Here is a 14,497-nt window from a genome sequence, read left to right on the forward strand (position 1 = left end):
AGGGCCAGCCAAGGGCAGACATATATATATATTGATCACAGGCACTTACTTGTGAATGGACCAGTCCTGTCCTGGGTTCAGGTAAGGCTGTCTGGAGCTGTGATCTCCCATATCCACTTCTCTATCTAATTCCATCCTCTTTCAGGGCAGTTGAGAGGAAGTTTAGTATCTGGACACTGGGGTCCTGTCGCTAACCATCATGTTATCCTGCTTTGCTGCTGTAAAATTTAGCATAATGTTTGCATCCATCTAGAGTTATTTCACCTGTTGCAACCACAAGCAATCATTTTGAAAATAGTAATATGTATTATAGTCTTCCTTATCCATATAAACGGTGTCTCCTGGTCTATATAAGTGATGTTTTCTGATCCATATAAAAGGTACATGACAAAAGCATTTCTTCTGTCTATAGGGAAGGGGATTAGATTATGCACGCTCCTCACCCAGCTCTGTTCTCAAGATTCCAGGCATCAGAAACGCAAGGGAAATCCAAAGTACCCAACCTATCCTTGCCTTCGGCAGGTGTTTCCAGGACCAGAAATAGAGGGCAGAGCACAAAGGATGGGGCAGCTGCTCTCTTTGACCTGTCTGCTGCTGGTTATGGTGGTAACCCCCTGGTTCACTGTAGCTGGAGCCAATGACTCACCAGAAGCAAGTAAGTATGTGTGTGTGTGTGTGTGTGTGTGTGTGTGTGTGTGTGTGTGTGTGTGTGTAGAGCAATGTTCCCTTTGCAGGAGCAATCTTAGCCCCTCTTTTATCACACCTGATATGATCTTATTCTAGGCCTATTCCTCAGATTGTAATGAGCACAGGACTCACTTCAAAGTTTTGTTAAGGTGCAAATTCTGCTTTAGTAGGTCTAGCAAGGAGCCTGAGACTCTGAATTAGTAACAGCGTGTGGATGATTTTGATGGCAGGACAAGGGGCTAGTACATCTCCAAATCATATCTGCATTTCACTATAAAGTCACGAGCATGCCCAGTTACATAAGAGGTTTGACTCACCTCTTCTATGTGAGGTCATCCCATGGGGGTAGCTTTGCCTTCTACCCTGGAATACTTTGGAGTCACACTAAATATAATTGTGAGGTCATGGTTAAAAGCACATGTTCTGTGGTCAGGCCATGTGTGTGTACCCTGTTTGACAACGTGTAAGAGGCTTGCTCTTTCGGAATCTCAATGTTCTGTTCTGTAAATAAAGAAAATAAAGATGGGTACCTGGCGGGGGTGCATTGGGAAGGATTTGGTAACCTCCAAAATGAAAAGTACACATCTTTTGCCAGACACACAGTGATGGTAAGCTTTTTCCTTCTACTGTTAAAAGTGGAGTGTCAGTGTCCTGGCAAACGGGCTGGAGATCTTCAGAGAGAAGAGACGCTGGGCAGGGTCTTGATGAAGTCTGAATAGGCAGAGAAAAGGACCTGAACAGAAGGCACAGACTGGAAAGGCTGTTAGCCCTGGCGGCAAGTTAGCCCTTTGATGTGACAATTTGGTCATTTTAAAAGAAGGCACAATGGGAAGGCCCTGCATGCCTAACTAGATGAGTAGAAAAGTCTACTGGGAGGGAGCTCGGATGGGTGGGTTTTGAAGGTGTCAACAATGTAACAAGTCCTGGGATTTGCCCGCTGTTGAGGTTCTGAGGCTGGGCGCTTCTGTTCACAGGAAGGTGTTCTGAATGCCACGACAACGCCACCTGTGTGTTGGATGGGGTGGTCACCACATGCTCCTGCCAGACAGGCTTCACTGGAGATGGGCTGGTGTGTGAGGACATAGATGAGTGTGCCATCCCGTGGACTCACAACTGCTCCAACAGCATCTGCATGAACACACTGGGCTCGTACGAGTGCTCCTGTCAGGATGGCTTTCGTCCGACGCCTGGGCTGGGCTGCATTGATGTGAATGAGTGCACAGAGCAGGGGCTCAGTAACTGTCATGCCCTGGCTACCTGTGTCAACACGGAAGGCAGCTACTCATGCGTGTGTCCCAAGGGCTATAGAGGGGATGGTTGGTACTGTGAGTGCTCCCCTGGCTCCTGTGAGCCAGGGCTGGACTGCTTGCCCCAGGGTCCCAGTGGAAAGTTGGTGTGCCAAGACCCCTGCAATGTCTATGAAACCCTGACTGAGTACTGGCGCAGCACAGACTATGGTGCCGGCTACTCCTGTGACTCAGATATACACGGCTGGTACCGGTTCACAGGCCAGGGTGGCGTTCGCATGCCTGAGACCTGTGTGCCCGTCCTGAGGTGCAACACGGCTGCACCCATGTGGCTCAATGGCTCTCATCCTTCGAGCAGAGAGGGCATTGTGAGCCGCACAGCCTGCGCACACTGGAGCGACCACTGCTGCCTGTGGTCCACAGAGATCCAGGTGAAGGCCTGCCCTGGTGGCTTCTATGTTTACAACTTGACAGAGCCCCCTGAGTGCAATCTGGCTTACTGCACGGGTGAGTCTGGCAATGCCCTACATCCTTAGTCTGCAGGGGGTCGGTCTTGAGGCACAAGCTGTTGACTATTTGTATTGGTAATATTGCAGATCCTAGCTCCGTGGAGGGGACTTGCGAAGAATGCGGGGTAGATGAAGACTGCATATCTGATAACGGCAGATGGCGCTGCCAGTGTAAACAGGATTTCAACATTACAGGTGAGACCCAGAGGGAGATTTTTTGAGAGAATGATCAGCACTTAGCGGTGAGGCTCATGCTAGTGTGGGCCTGTGACCTAGACGATACCTATCCAATCAGTGATCTGGAAAGCCTGGGCAGTTTGAGGTTCCTCCTCACTTGGTTCCTAAGTTCTCAGAGGGTAGGGACTGGGGGGACCTCTTCCTAGTCAGTATCTTCTTTCTGAGGACCCCATGGCGGGATCACTAGGTAGCCAGAAGCTGCTGAGCCACCTGCCACATCAGAACTGGATTGTAGCAGTTCTATGGTCAGCATACGTTACAGGACAAGGCACTGGTCCCCTCTCATCCTGTTTCCTCATGGTGTCATTGAAGACGGCTGAGTCTGTTCCAGACTTGGGTCATGTATTGTTTGATGGTCTGATCCTGCTGATAATCCAATTCTTTGTATGGTGAATTGTATGATGAACACAGTCCTCTCCAAGTTGGTGGTGCTTGCTTCCTTGAGGTTAGTTCAGGGTGTGGGCAGTCATATTGCATTTGCAAATAACGCCTCACAAGGTTAGCTGTGAAAAGGAACACAATGGGCAGGAAGTTATTAAGCTTCTGTTGTGCTTTAGTAAAATACTTTCACAAGACTAAATGAATTTTTTAAAAAAACTTCAAAAGTTATATGCAATGGTGTGTGTGTGTGTGTGTGTGTGTGTGTGTGTGTGTGTATTGTGGATATGTGAGGAGGGCCTCAACTACCATGGCACATGGGTGGAGATAAGAAAACAACTTGCAGAACTTGGTTCTGTTTTTCCACTGTATAGTTCCTAGAGCCTGAACTTAGGTAGTAAGGCTTGACAGCAAACACCTTTATCCACAGAGTCATACATCAACCCCCAAATACTTGGCTAATTAGAAAAACATTCTAGCTTTTCATTGTTGCTTACTCCAAACCCCAAGCCTATTCTTTGTCCAAGAGGGAAACTAACTAGTACATGGCCTCAGAGTTACCATCAGTGAGGGGACTGGCACCTGCATGTAGCAAGGATACCAGAATAAATGGCAATTAATTTTTTCTTTTTTTCTATTTTCTCCTGTCATCTGGATTTGATGTTAATAATGGATGAGTGAAAGACCCTCAAACTAACCTAAATTCTGTATACAATCCACTCTTAAAGGAGCATGGAGCTGGGTGTCTGGCAGTTGGACCTACCCATTGATGTTCATAATTCAGTTTTGTCTGGGAGAGGACTATGATTAGCCTAAGGCATCTTAAGTGCCACCATCTGGTAGTCAGCCCAGTGAACATGCTGTGACCCTGGGGACATGCCTGGCCTCAGAGGCACAGGCTCCTAATCCTGTTGTTTCTGACCATTTTCAGATGTCTCCCTCCTGGAGCACAGGCTGGAGTGTGAGGCCAATGAAATCAAGATATCCCTCAGCAAGTGCCAGCTACAGAGTTTGGGCTTTATGAAGGTCTTCATGTACCTGAATGACAGACAGTGCTCAGGCTTCAGTGAGAGGGGTGAACGAGACTGGATGTCCATAGTGACTCCTGCCAGGGATGGTCCCTGTGGGACAGTATTGAGGGTAAGTCTTTGCCAGTAGAGACAATAGGGTTAGAATGCTTAGTGCCAGGTTAAGCCCTAAGTCTACCCCTTGTATAAGCTTTGGGTGAGTTGTTTGACCTGACTGAATAATTTCATCATGGAGGGATTGTTACTTCTCTGTAGGATGTTGAGAGGATTAAATTAACCCATGTGTCTGATCTAATCTTGATCTATAAAGATGGCTTCCCATTTTACACACAGGAAAGGTAGGGCTAGCTAGACTGGCAGAGATGGCTTCCAGCCACTAGGGTCAACACTGGGACAAGAGGAAAGCCTGTTTGTGTCCAGGGATCCTGAGGAGAGCCTGGCCCCCAGAGCTATCTGCAGTGATCAGCCCATAATGTTTGTGTGGCTGGTGCCTGGCTTTCTCCTGTCTCTTGCATCCCTGGAAAGAAAGTGGGAAGAAGTAAAAGGACAGATGGAAAGGAAGAAATTGTTATTTGCTAGGGACAGTGTAAAAAGACATCAGGGATAGCCTGCATATGATTTTTAGTTTTTAAGAGAAAACTTGCAGTTTTGAAACTAGCCCAGGCTTTGTAGATCCCTTGCTCTGCAGGGATATACTCAGATCTTAGGGAACCATGAATTCCTATCCCTTCATCCATGAAGCAGAGATTCAACAGTGCGGTCACTCTAGGCATGGTAATGCAGAAGGAGGATGTAGCTCATGGTCTTGAACACGATGTCTTCTCCTAAAGTCACTTCTGTTGTGACACGGAGATGGAGAGGGCAGCTTTCAGGTGTCCACAGACAATCTCATTGGCTGTAAAATCCTGCTCAGTGTCTTATGTCCCTTTCTCCTACTCCTCTTCCCCCAACACAGAGAAATGAAACCCACGCCACCTACAGCAACACCCTCTACCTGGCAAGTGAGATCATCATCAGGGATATCAACATCAGAATCAACTTTGAATGCTCTTACCCTCTGGACATGAAAGTCAGTCTGAAGACCTCCCTACAGCCTATGGTTAGGTGAGGGCGTCAAGGACCTCCAGTGATCCTGGGGGCTTCAGCCTAGAATCCCTGACCCTAATCCCCTTAGCCCCTTACCCTCTTACCTCTTCAACTCCTCAGCCCCTTAACCCCTCAGTCCCTCACCCTTCACTCCTTCAGACCCTCAGATCTTCAGCCATGAGATCTTCAGCTGCCTTGCCAAATAGGAACTGGCTTTGGAGGCTGGGAGGCAGGATTGCTTACTGGAGACAGTGAGGAATCCCCGAACCCAGATTCCAGCCCAGACTTTGACATATATTTACTGGATAGCTGTGGGGAGCCCAGATCCACCATCTAACTGTTGCCCCCATGTGCCAGGGGGATTTAACAATACTTTCATTGCCTTTGTTAGGACAATGATATTTTGCAAAAGTGAATAAAATACTAGTCTCTGTCTTTTCAGAAGGATTGGGTGGTCTTGCTTCTGGAAGGGATTCTGAGAAATCATATCTCATATTTAGATCTCAGTTTTTATCCTCTGAATTGAAAATGTCTGATTAAAGAAGAATTTACAGATCATGCTCTTCAGAGCTGCCTTGATTGGGTGCAAAAGTAGCTGGAGAGGTGAACCAGAAAAACTCCATCCATTTTGATGGAAAATAGAATTCCTTTGCTAAATGAAATTGAAAGTCTTGAGTATGGTGAGTCACAAGCCACTGATGCTCATGTTGGGAAAGACAACAACAGGTGCAATCACTAGTAATTATTGAGCATTTGCTCTATGCTAAACATCATGTTAAATGCTTTATAGGAAACATCTCATGAGAGTATTACAGTAACTCTAAAAGAGTGGCTCTCAACCTCCCTAATGCTGTACCCCTTTAGTACCGTTCCTCATGTTGTGGTGACCCCCAACCATAAAATTATTTTCGTTGCTACTTCATAACTATAATTTTGCTAGTGTCATAAATCACAGTATAAATGTTTTTAGAGATAGAGGTTTGCCAAAGGAGTCGTGATTCATAGGTTGAGAACTGCTACACTAGAAAGGGCAGACTCAGGGAAGAGTTCTGGGCTGATATGTGTCTGACTTGCTTACTTTGGGCTATTGAATAGAGTGCCTTGGGATAATGTACTCATGTCCTGGGCCTGCCTTTAAGATGCCAGAGCAATAGGTATGTGACCAAATCTCTCTGGGGCTCATGGGAGTCTCAGCCTGATTTCCATTGTAAAGTGGACCTCTGTGTGGCTGGGCATGTCTCAGACACCTTATTTTGTGTGACACAAACACCTCTTTCTCCTTTGAGAGACCATGCAATGGAATTCCTATCAGCTTGAGTGTTTAGGTTAAAAGCCACCTATTTATAAGACCCAGTCTCCTGTAGGTATCAAAAGTAACATCATGATGAATCCTCAGAACTCAAGTCTGCAGGACTCCTGACAGCTCACCTTTTTTTGCCTTTTAAGGTTGAGACTCAAGAAGTCCAGGCAAGAATTTGTCCTATTTTGAAAAATGGTAGCAAGGGGCCACCAGCATTGCAGTGGTCATGATACTCAAGACATGGTGTATGGATCTGTAACATCAGAATCATCAGGACCTTGCTAGAGATGTAGAACCCTCAGTGGTACTTGAGATCTGCTCAGTCTGAGTACCCTTCTTCCAAACATCCCATACCCCTGTGTCACTGCAGTTTGCCAATCTGCAGTGAGGGATCCGGTACCGCCACTGAATAAAAACACCAGATAACTACAAGATGGCTGACCAAAATGTGTAACCATCTGTGAGTGTTCTCAACTTGGTCCTCTTACCAGCTCTTCTTCCTCTACAGTGCCTTGAACATCAGCTTGGGTGGGACAGGCAAGTTCACTGTGCAGATGGCACTGTTCCAGAACCCTACCTACACACAGCCTTACGAAGGTCCTTCTGTGATGCTCTCCACTGAGGCTTTTCTGTATGTGGGCACCATGCTGGATGGGGGTGACTTGTCCCGGTTTGTACTGCTAATGACCAACTGCTATGCCACACCCAGTAGCAACTCCACGGACCCTGTAAAATACTTCATTATCCAGAACAGGTAAAGCATTTGATCCTATGTGGGGTCTCATAGATGGGGTCTGGAGAGATGTCTTTAGAATTAATGGGGGAAGTGCATCTTCATTAATCCTGTAGCTTAAATTTAGCATCCTGACCCACTCCAAATACAGGCAAAAAAGCCACAAAAGGGTTCCATCCTTGAGAATGCAGGGATCTACCTATGCAATTCATTAGTTTTAAGTCTGAATTCATTAGGATTCTCCCTAAATCTTATTATGCAATGAATTATCAAATATTACTTTGCAAGTATGTAAAGCACATATCAAATGGTTTGTTTTAAAAAAAAACATTTTAAGAGGTGTGCCTAGATTTAACTGTTTTTCTTTGTATTCTTGAAACATCTTGTTTTATGAAAGAAAACATTATATTTGAAGAGAGTTCCATACGTTCACTGGAGTGCCAGGTGGGCATCCATGACTCAGAAAATATAAGAAACCTAATGGAAAGAGAGGATCTGGCTGGAAAGAGTACAGAATGGGCGTGGTCAGCTAAGGAGCTGCTGGAACCATGAGGGCACGGGTGTGCTGTCCCTTTGATAAGAGGCCTTAATTAATAGATATTTTGAAAGTTTGCTGATTTCCAGGTGTTGTGGTTGCCCTGGTGAGGAGAAGAATTGAAACCCATTACACTCACGCAGCTTAAATTCTGAAGGCAAGATGCAGTTACATGAAAGTGAGATATGCAGAGTGCTGGAGAGAAAAGGCCTCTTGGATGAATGAATTCGGGGAGGGAGAGGCTTCTCTGCCTATGATGCAGGCAGGGGGTATTCCTGAGAGGCCTTGACTTACCCTCTCCTGAGGATGGTCTTTAGAGTCAGCCTGATTACCTGGAAGATAAATGCTCACTCAATTTTCACCCTCTGCTTAAAATATCCCTTTGTTATAAAATAGAAGTCTGTTCTAGAATTTCTCATTATTAATAGTGCCCAACTAACATCTGATAGTTTTGTTCTATTTGTAAGATCTCTTCTGTTCATATGACAAGTTATACAAAGGGATTGCCATGTGTAGTCATGATCAATATGTATGCAGGATTGTGTCCTAAGAAAGAAAAAAGATTAAATAAACAACAATACAGATGTTGGGACACACAGGCAACCTGGAATTGTGACAATGTTGACATGATTGTGACAGGGCATGAGAAGGATATGAGCTCCATCCTTGGCTTTTCCATTTTCTTGCTCTAAGGTGCAAGTCAACTCATGTACTTGGATGTTTGTTTTCTCATATGCCACATGGGGATAAATAACACATGCTCTGCAGGAAACTCTAAAGTTATTTTTCATAAGTATAAAATTGCTTCAAGAATGTCCTGAAAAAGCAGGAAGAAATGTGGTGTGTATTTGTGTCTCTGTGTGGGTGTATGAGGAAGCTGGCCTGACCGTTATGACTCAGGGAGAAGTGTTACATCACAAGACAGGAGGCAAGTTGAGGACACTGAAGGTGACCAGAGAGGACACTAGGATATCTGCTTGGATTGAATATTTGGGGCTGTCATGAGCTGTGTTGAATATGGATTTCCATTTTTGAATGGGTTACTGTTTAATTTCAAGTCATCGTCGGTTTCCTCTTGTTCTTGTTCTTGTTCTTGTTTCTTGTTCTTCTTCTTCTTGTTCTTGTTCTTCCTCCTCCTCCTCCTCCTCCTTCCTCCTTCTTCCTTCTTCTTCTTCTTCTTCTTCTTCTTGTTCTTCTTGTTCTTGTTCTTCTTGTTCTTCTTCTTGTTCTTCATCCTCTTGTTCTTCTTGTTCTTTGTTGTTCTTGTTCTTCTTGTTCTTGTTCTTCTCTTCCTCTTCCTCCTCCTTGTTCTTCCTCTTCCTCTTCCTCTTCTTGTTCTTGTTCTTCTTGTTGTTGTTGTTCTTCTTCTTCTTCTTCTTCTTCTTCTTCTCCTCCTCCTCCTCCTTCTTTTTCCTCCTCTTCCTTGTCTTCCTCCTTTTATTCCTTCTTTTCCTCTTTCTATCTCTTCTTCCTTCACTCCCTCCTGCTTCTTCTTCTCTTCCTCCTCCCCTCCTTCCTTCTCCTTCTCCTCCTCTTTCTTCTTCCCTCTTCCTTCTTTCTTCTTCATTTTCTTCCTCTTCCTCTTTTTTCCCCTCCTCCTTTTTTTCAAGTAGAGTTTGGGATGCTAGGATTGGATCTGATTTATAGTGGTTATCTAATACAGAGTGAATGCTGCCTTGAATGATTATTGGTTCTTTAATTTGCCATTCTAGCTTTCTTCTAAATTATCTTTGGACAACCATGAAATGTCACAGGGGTACCCAGTTCACATGCCCAGAATGGCCAGTGCAAATGTGAACTTCTGGATGCCATTAAATGCATTGCAGTTCGGGGCACACACTTGTGAAGGATCAGGAGTTGGCAGGACTCCCTGGTTTCTGCTGAACAGGCACCCATTCAACAGCATAGAACAGACACTGATTCTTGAATATACGTCCCTATCAATGAGAAATTTCTGACTTCTGGATTGTTCCAACTCTGTAGTTGAAGATTTTTATCAATTTTTAGCCCCAAAGATGGCATTTACTATGTGCCACATTCTATTTTAAGTACTTTGCAAAAAATAACTAAGTTAACCCTCACAATTATTTTTTGACTATAATTAATACTCCTGTATGCTTATTGAGAAATTGAGGTAAAAATATTTAACTGGCTGCCCAAAGTCACACGACTAACAGGTAATGATGTAGTATTAAAACCTAAGAAGTAGAGCTTCAAAGTCTTGGCTTAACAAACTCTATCATATCTTAATGTTCCCCATTCAGATGTCCACATACAGAAGATACAACCATTCAGGTGACAGAGAATGGCGAGTCCTCTCAGGCCCGGTTCTCTATTCAGATGTTCCGGTTTGCAGGAAACTCCGACCTTGTCTACCTTCACTGCGAGGTGTACCTGTGTGACACTATGAGTGAGCAGTGTAAACCTGTGAGTCATATACCCACCATAACAGCCCATCTCTATCATCAAGACGTTTGGCCACAGGCATAAAAGAAGACGTGAATTTGTGATGGTTTCCTCTCTTAACATAAGGGCACAGAGCTGCAAGATAGAGTGGGCAGGGCCAGTCAGGGCACTTAGTCTACCTGACTGTTAGGAAGCAGTGACTGTCTCAGAGTGCTTGGCTAATAAATTGGCCTTATTTGCAAACTGCAAGCATATCTGTCAATAAGAGGAGCTAAGCTTCTGGTGTTATATGCAACTCAGTTGTTTTAATATATTCAAGCTTCACAAGAATTCACCAATACTTTCTCACTTTCTCAATTGGAAAAATTCAAAATGCTTAAGTGACTTGTCCACAATAAGTGGCCAGGCTGGGTGTGAGCTCCTATCTTCTATATGAGGCAGGAGGATGCTCTTCTGACCTGGCCACCCACATGTCGTGGTAAATCTCCAACCCAAATAAGCCTCTGCAAGGAAATCACAACTCAATTAATATAAATATAAGCTGCATGCCTAGATTGGGCATATCTACCACTACACTACTCTATTCCCCAGCTATGAGATCCCTCATAACTTGCCATTTCTCCAGGCCACGCGCTTCTGTTCCATTTTCCTTCCACCTCCTTCTCTTCAGTCTTCCTCTTTCTCCTTCCTCCTCTCATTCTTCCTCTCACTCTCTCCTCATAGCCCCAAAATGTTTTAGCTCCACCTCTCTTCCACTGCCTTATCACTGACTCTAGCCTTTATTTTACAGGTTAAACTGGGGAGAGGGTTCACGTGAAGTCACCTGAGTACATGATTCACTCCACATCCCAGGCAGCCTCTCTTGAGGAAGCAGAATTAGTATCAAAATTCAAACAGCACCAGGGCAATCCACAATACCCACATCTTATGCCAGGATCATACTCTACCTTCCTCTCCACACATGAGTGATTTTTCTGTGTCATTCTTCCCCCACAGACCTGCTCTGGTACTAGATATCGAAGTGGGAACTTCATAGATCAGACCCGTGTCCTGAACTTGGGTCCCATCACACGACAAGGTGAGAGATCTACTTTTCTGTCATGATTCTGAATGGGGAAAGAGGCAAGGTGGCAGAGCCTGGCTTCTTGGGCCTACTGGGAACTAAAGAATGAGCATCTGTGGACTCTCTGGGCATAAGGTGGGCTATCTGCTGCCTTGCTCTTTTACCAATTGTAGAGGGTTCATTCATTCAATCATTCATTCAATCATTCATTCATTCATTGCAGAGACATTCTTTGGTGCTTACTGTGGTTTAAGATCTTGTGACAAGCCCAGCAGATCTGCTCCCTTGGATCTTATTGATTAGTAGGGGAAGTGGCATTGTTTAGATGTGTAGAACTGCAGTTGCCTTGGTGTAGGAAGAACATGTACACAGACTTTGGGGCTGTTCTGACAAAGGAAACAGACACAGTCTTGGTGATGGGGAAAGATGGAAAAGAAACTGACCTGTTAAGAGAACTGGGGGAAGCTAGGCTGGTGGCGTTGGATAAACTAGTGTAGGTGGGGCGAGTGCTGTGGAACTTTGTAGATCATGATAGGTTTTAAAGCCATTCTTCTGAGGGCAATGGGAGTGGGGCTCTGGAACGATCCAGTTTAGGGGAGAGGTGTGGTCAGATTTTGGTTTCAGAAGGATGACTTTGACTATGCAGGGGAGCTTATCTCAGCTTCCTTGGAAGTCACATGCCTTACTTCTCATGGATCTTTCTGTTTCTCCCAAAGGTGTCCAGGCCTCAGTGTCCAAGGCTGCCTCCAGCAACTTGGGTAAGTTTAGGTTCTTTTTGTACAGTTACCTGCTCCATGACATCCATCTCTGGTTTCTATCTGGGGGTCTGAGTGGACAGGAGGGCATCGCCTTCAGAGCCTGAACTACCAAGAAGCGATTTATCTTGGAAACATCTAGACATTGGTCTTTATTCATGCACACACTCATGCTGTCTCACAGTAGTGCGCAGGAAGAGGCATGACCCGACAGCCTGAGAGAATGTAGTATCCAGTATCCAGGTATATTTGCACACATGCTCAGATCTCTATGATATCACACACATTTTAACTGTGTGCATATTTGTATCTGCTTACACACAGATCACACACTCCTATTTGCATAGACATACTCATATATGTATAAACAAACAACACATACTAATATCTGCACACAGATTACACACATATCTGTACACAAACCATTGATACTCATACACACACATTCACATCTTCACACACATTCATGAACATACAGAACACACATATTCACATCTGTACATGAATCACAAACATTCAGGTCTGCACACACAGACCATACACACTCACGTCTGTGCACAAACCATACATACTCATATCCTCGCACAGACTGTACACACTCATATCTGCATATAGACCAGGCACACTCATGTTTGCACATATATCACAATACTCACATGTGCAGTACAGATCCCATATGTTCATAAATGCACATCCTGATTACATACATTCATATCTGCACACACAGATCACACGTGTTTGTGTCTTTTTACACAGATGTACACAGAGCTGCAGTTCTCCAAAGGACATGTACATCTGCCCTACCCTTTTCTTGGTTGGCACTTCCTGAAGCTGAGGGTCATCTCTAACACCTCCAGGGGTTGTTCCACGGGCTACAAATATTTGCTGAGGGCTACTTTTTGCCAACTGAGCCAGTCAAACATGAAACTTTTTTTTTGCTTCTTCAGGCCTCAGACCACAAAAGCCAGAAACTGGTGATATTTTTGTGGCCTTTCTCCTATGCCTGCTGCCTTATTTGACACTTTAGATGAAAATTGAATCCACATAACCAATGCCTTTCTTGGCTTGTAGAACCTGGATCTAAGAGAGCTGTTACACTGACCTGGTGTTTATCATAAGTTCTGTACCACTGAGCTCGGAGCTGGAAAGTTGTGGTGCTCCTATGACCTAGGCTTGTCCTCTGTGCCTAACCTTCAGGGTCTCTGGGATGGTTGAGTGAGTTAGGTACTAGAAGAGCATCCACACCAAGTATTCAGTAGACACTACTGCCATTTTCAAACCACTTCAAATGGAATGGAGTCTTTATATACTTTCCCACCCAAAGCATACACCTTCTTCTAACTGCCTAGTAAGAAAGGGTAGTCCTCCTTCTTGGCTATTCTGTAGGAAAGTGTCTTGTGTTATTCTGCACAAAAGCATACCAACATCTGCCATGTTCCTATATTTGTTTACCTTTTAGGGTTCCTGAGCATCTGGCTGCTGCTGTTTCTCTCAGCTACTTTGACCCTGATGGTTCATTGATGGAAAACAGAAAACCTGGTGTGGCTCCCAGCTCACTTCCTGCTGGCCAGGAGTGGGGATGCAGGCTGGGAAGCAGCCAGGAGAGAGGGAGCTCACACTGCCTCCAGCTTGCACTTACCCTTTTCCTTTAACCCTCACCATCAAAACTGAGTTGATATCTTTCAATGCTGCTGATTCTTCAAATGGAACTTGTAATGTGTCTGTACATGACGCCCCTGTCTCTTTAAGGAATGTATCAAAATAATAAGTTTAAAACAATCAGCTTTTGGAGTCGTTAATTCAAATCATTATGGAGCACACAGTTGCTGTGAGCACTGTCTGTGGTGCTGAGCATTACACGGTGGGAATAAAACAGATCCTTCCCTTATCTTTATGTACTTCACAGTTGCTCCAAGAAACTGGGCTCAATGAGTTTTCTGTCATGTGACCCTAGATAAGACACACAATGTATATGAACTTCACTTGTCTATTCATTCATGTTTACATCCATCCTTCCATTCAAAACATTTGCCAAGTCACTACTGTGCTGGTTTCTGAGATCTGCTGGTGATATAGCAGTCAGCATAGACAGTGAGCAATTCCAAAGTTGCCAGAGACTCAAGGAATAGAGACTTTAACAGACAACAGAAGCTGGCCGATTCCTTGCAATGGGAGACAAACCTGATCCTCTCATAGGGCTCTGTGGTTTTTCAGAAATGCGTTTTGAGGACTCCACATGTTCTAGACCTACACCACATGCTAAGAAACATTTGTTGATAAGACAGAGTCAGTCCCTGCCTTATAGATCTCAGGTCCTAAGGAGGAGATGTTGAAGCAATGGCAGGTGTCTTACGTCTCCTTCGGACTCCTGTTTACTGGATTTTTACTTGTGAATCTTAAAGTTGTAGGCCTTTTCTCAACCATCAGCAGTGGGGGAGAGCACAGCCATTCACCTTCCATTGGTAGAGAGTCATTGTGAGGCTTCATACATGAACAGAAGCCAGACACCCAGAGATCCTAGAGGTCTGCAGAC

The 14,497-nt window shown here is 44.6% G+C and overlaps 1 protein-coding gene across 1 annotated transcript; it reads left to right on the forward strand.

Moving 5' to 3' along the window:
• The first annotated feature begins 537 nt into the window (after positions 1–537).
• Positions 538–13,743, forward strand: Umod (uromodulin). The gene is made up of 10 exons (XM_032895645.1): positions 538–655; positions 1,662–2,441; positions 2,531–2,638; positions 3,990–4,198; positions 5,042–5,190; positions 6,981–7,226; positions 10,005–10,167; positions 11,143–11,224; positions 11,926–11,967; positions 13,424–13,743. The coding sequence occupies exons 1-10, from the start codon at positions 562–564 to the stop codon at positions 13,483–13,485; spliced, it is 1,935 nt and encodes a 644-aa protein (XP_032751536.1). The 5' UTR covers positions 538–561; the 3' UTR covers positions 13,486–13,743.
• Positions 13,744–14,497: the final 754 nt, after the last annotated feature.

The sequence above is a fragment of the Rattus rattus genome, chromosome 2 (assembly GCF_011064425.1).
Source record: "Rattus rattus isolate New Zealand chromosome 2, Rrattus_CSIRO_v1, whole genome shotgun sequence".
Classification (NCBI taxonomy): domain Eukaryota; kingdom Metazoa; phylum Chordata; class Mammalia; order Rodentia; family Muridae; genus Rattus; species Rattus rattus.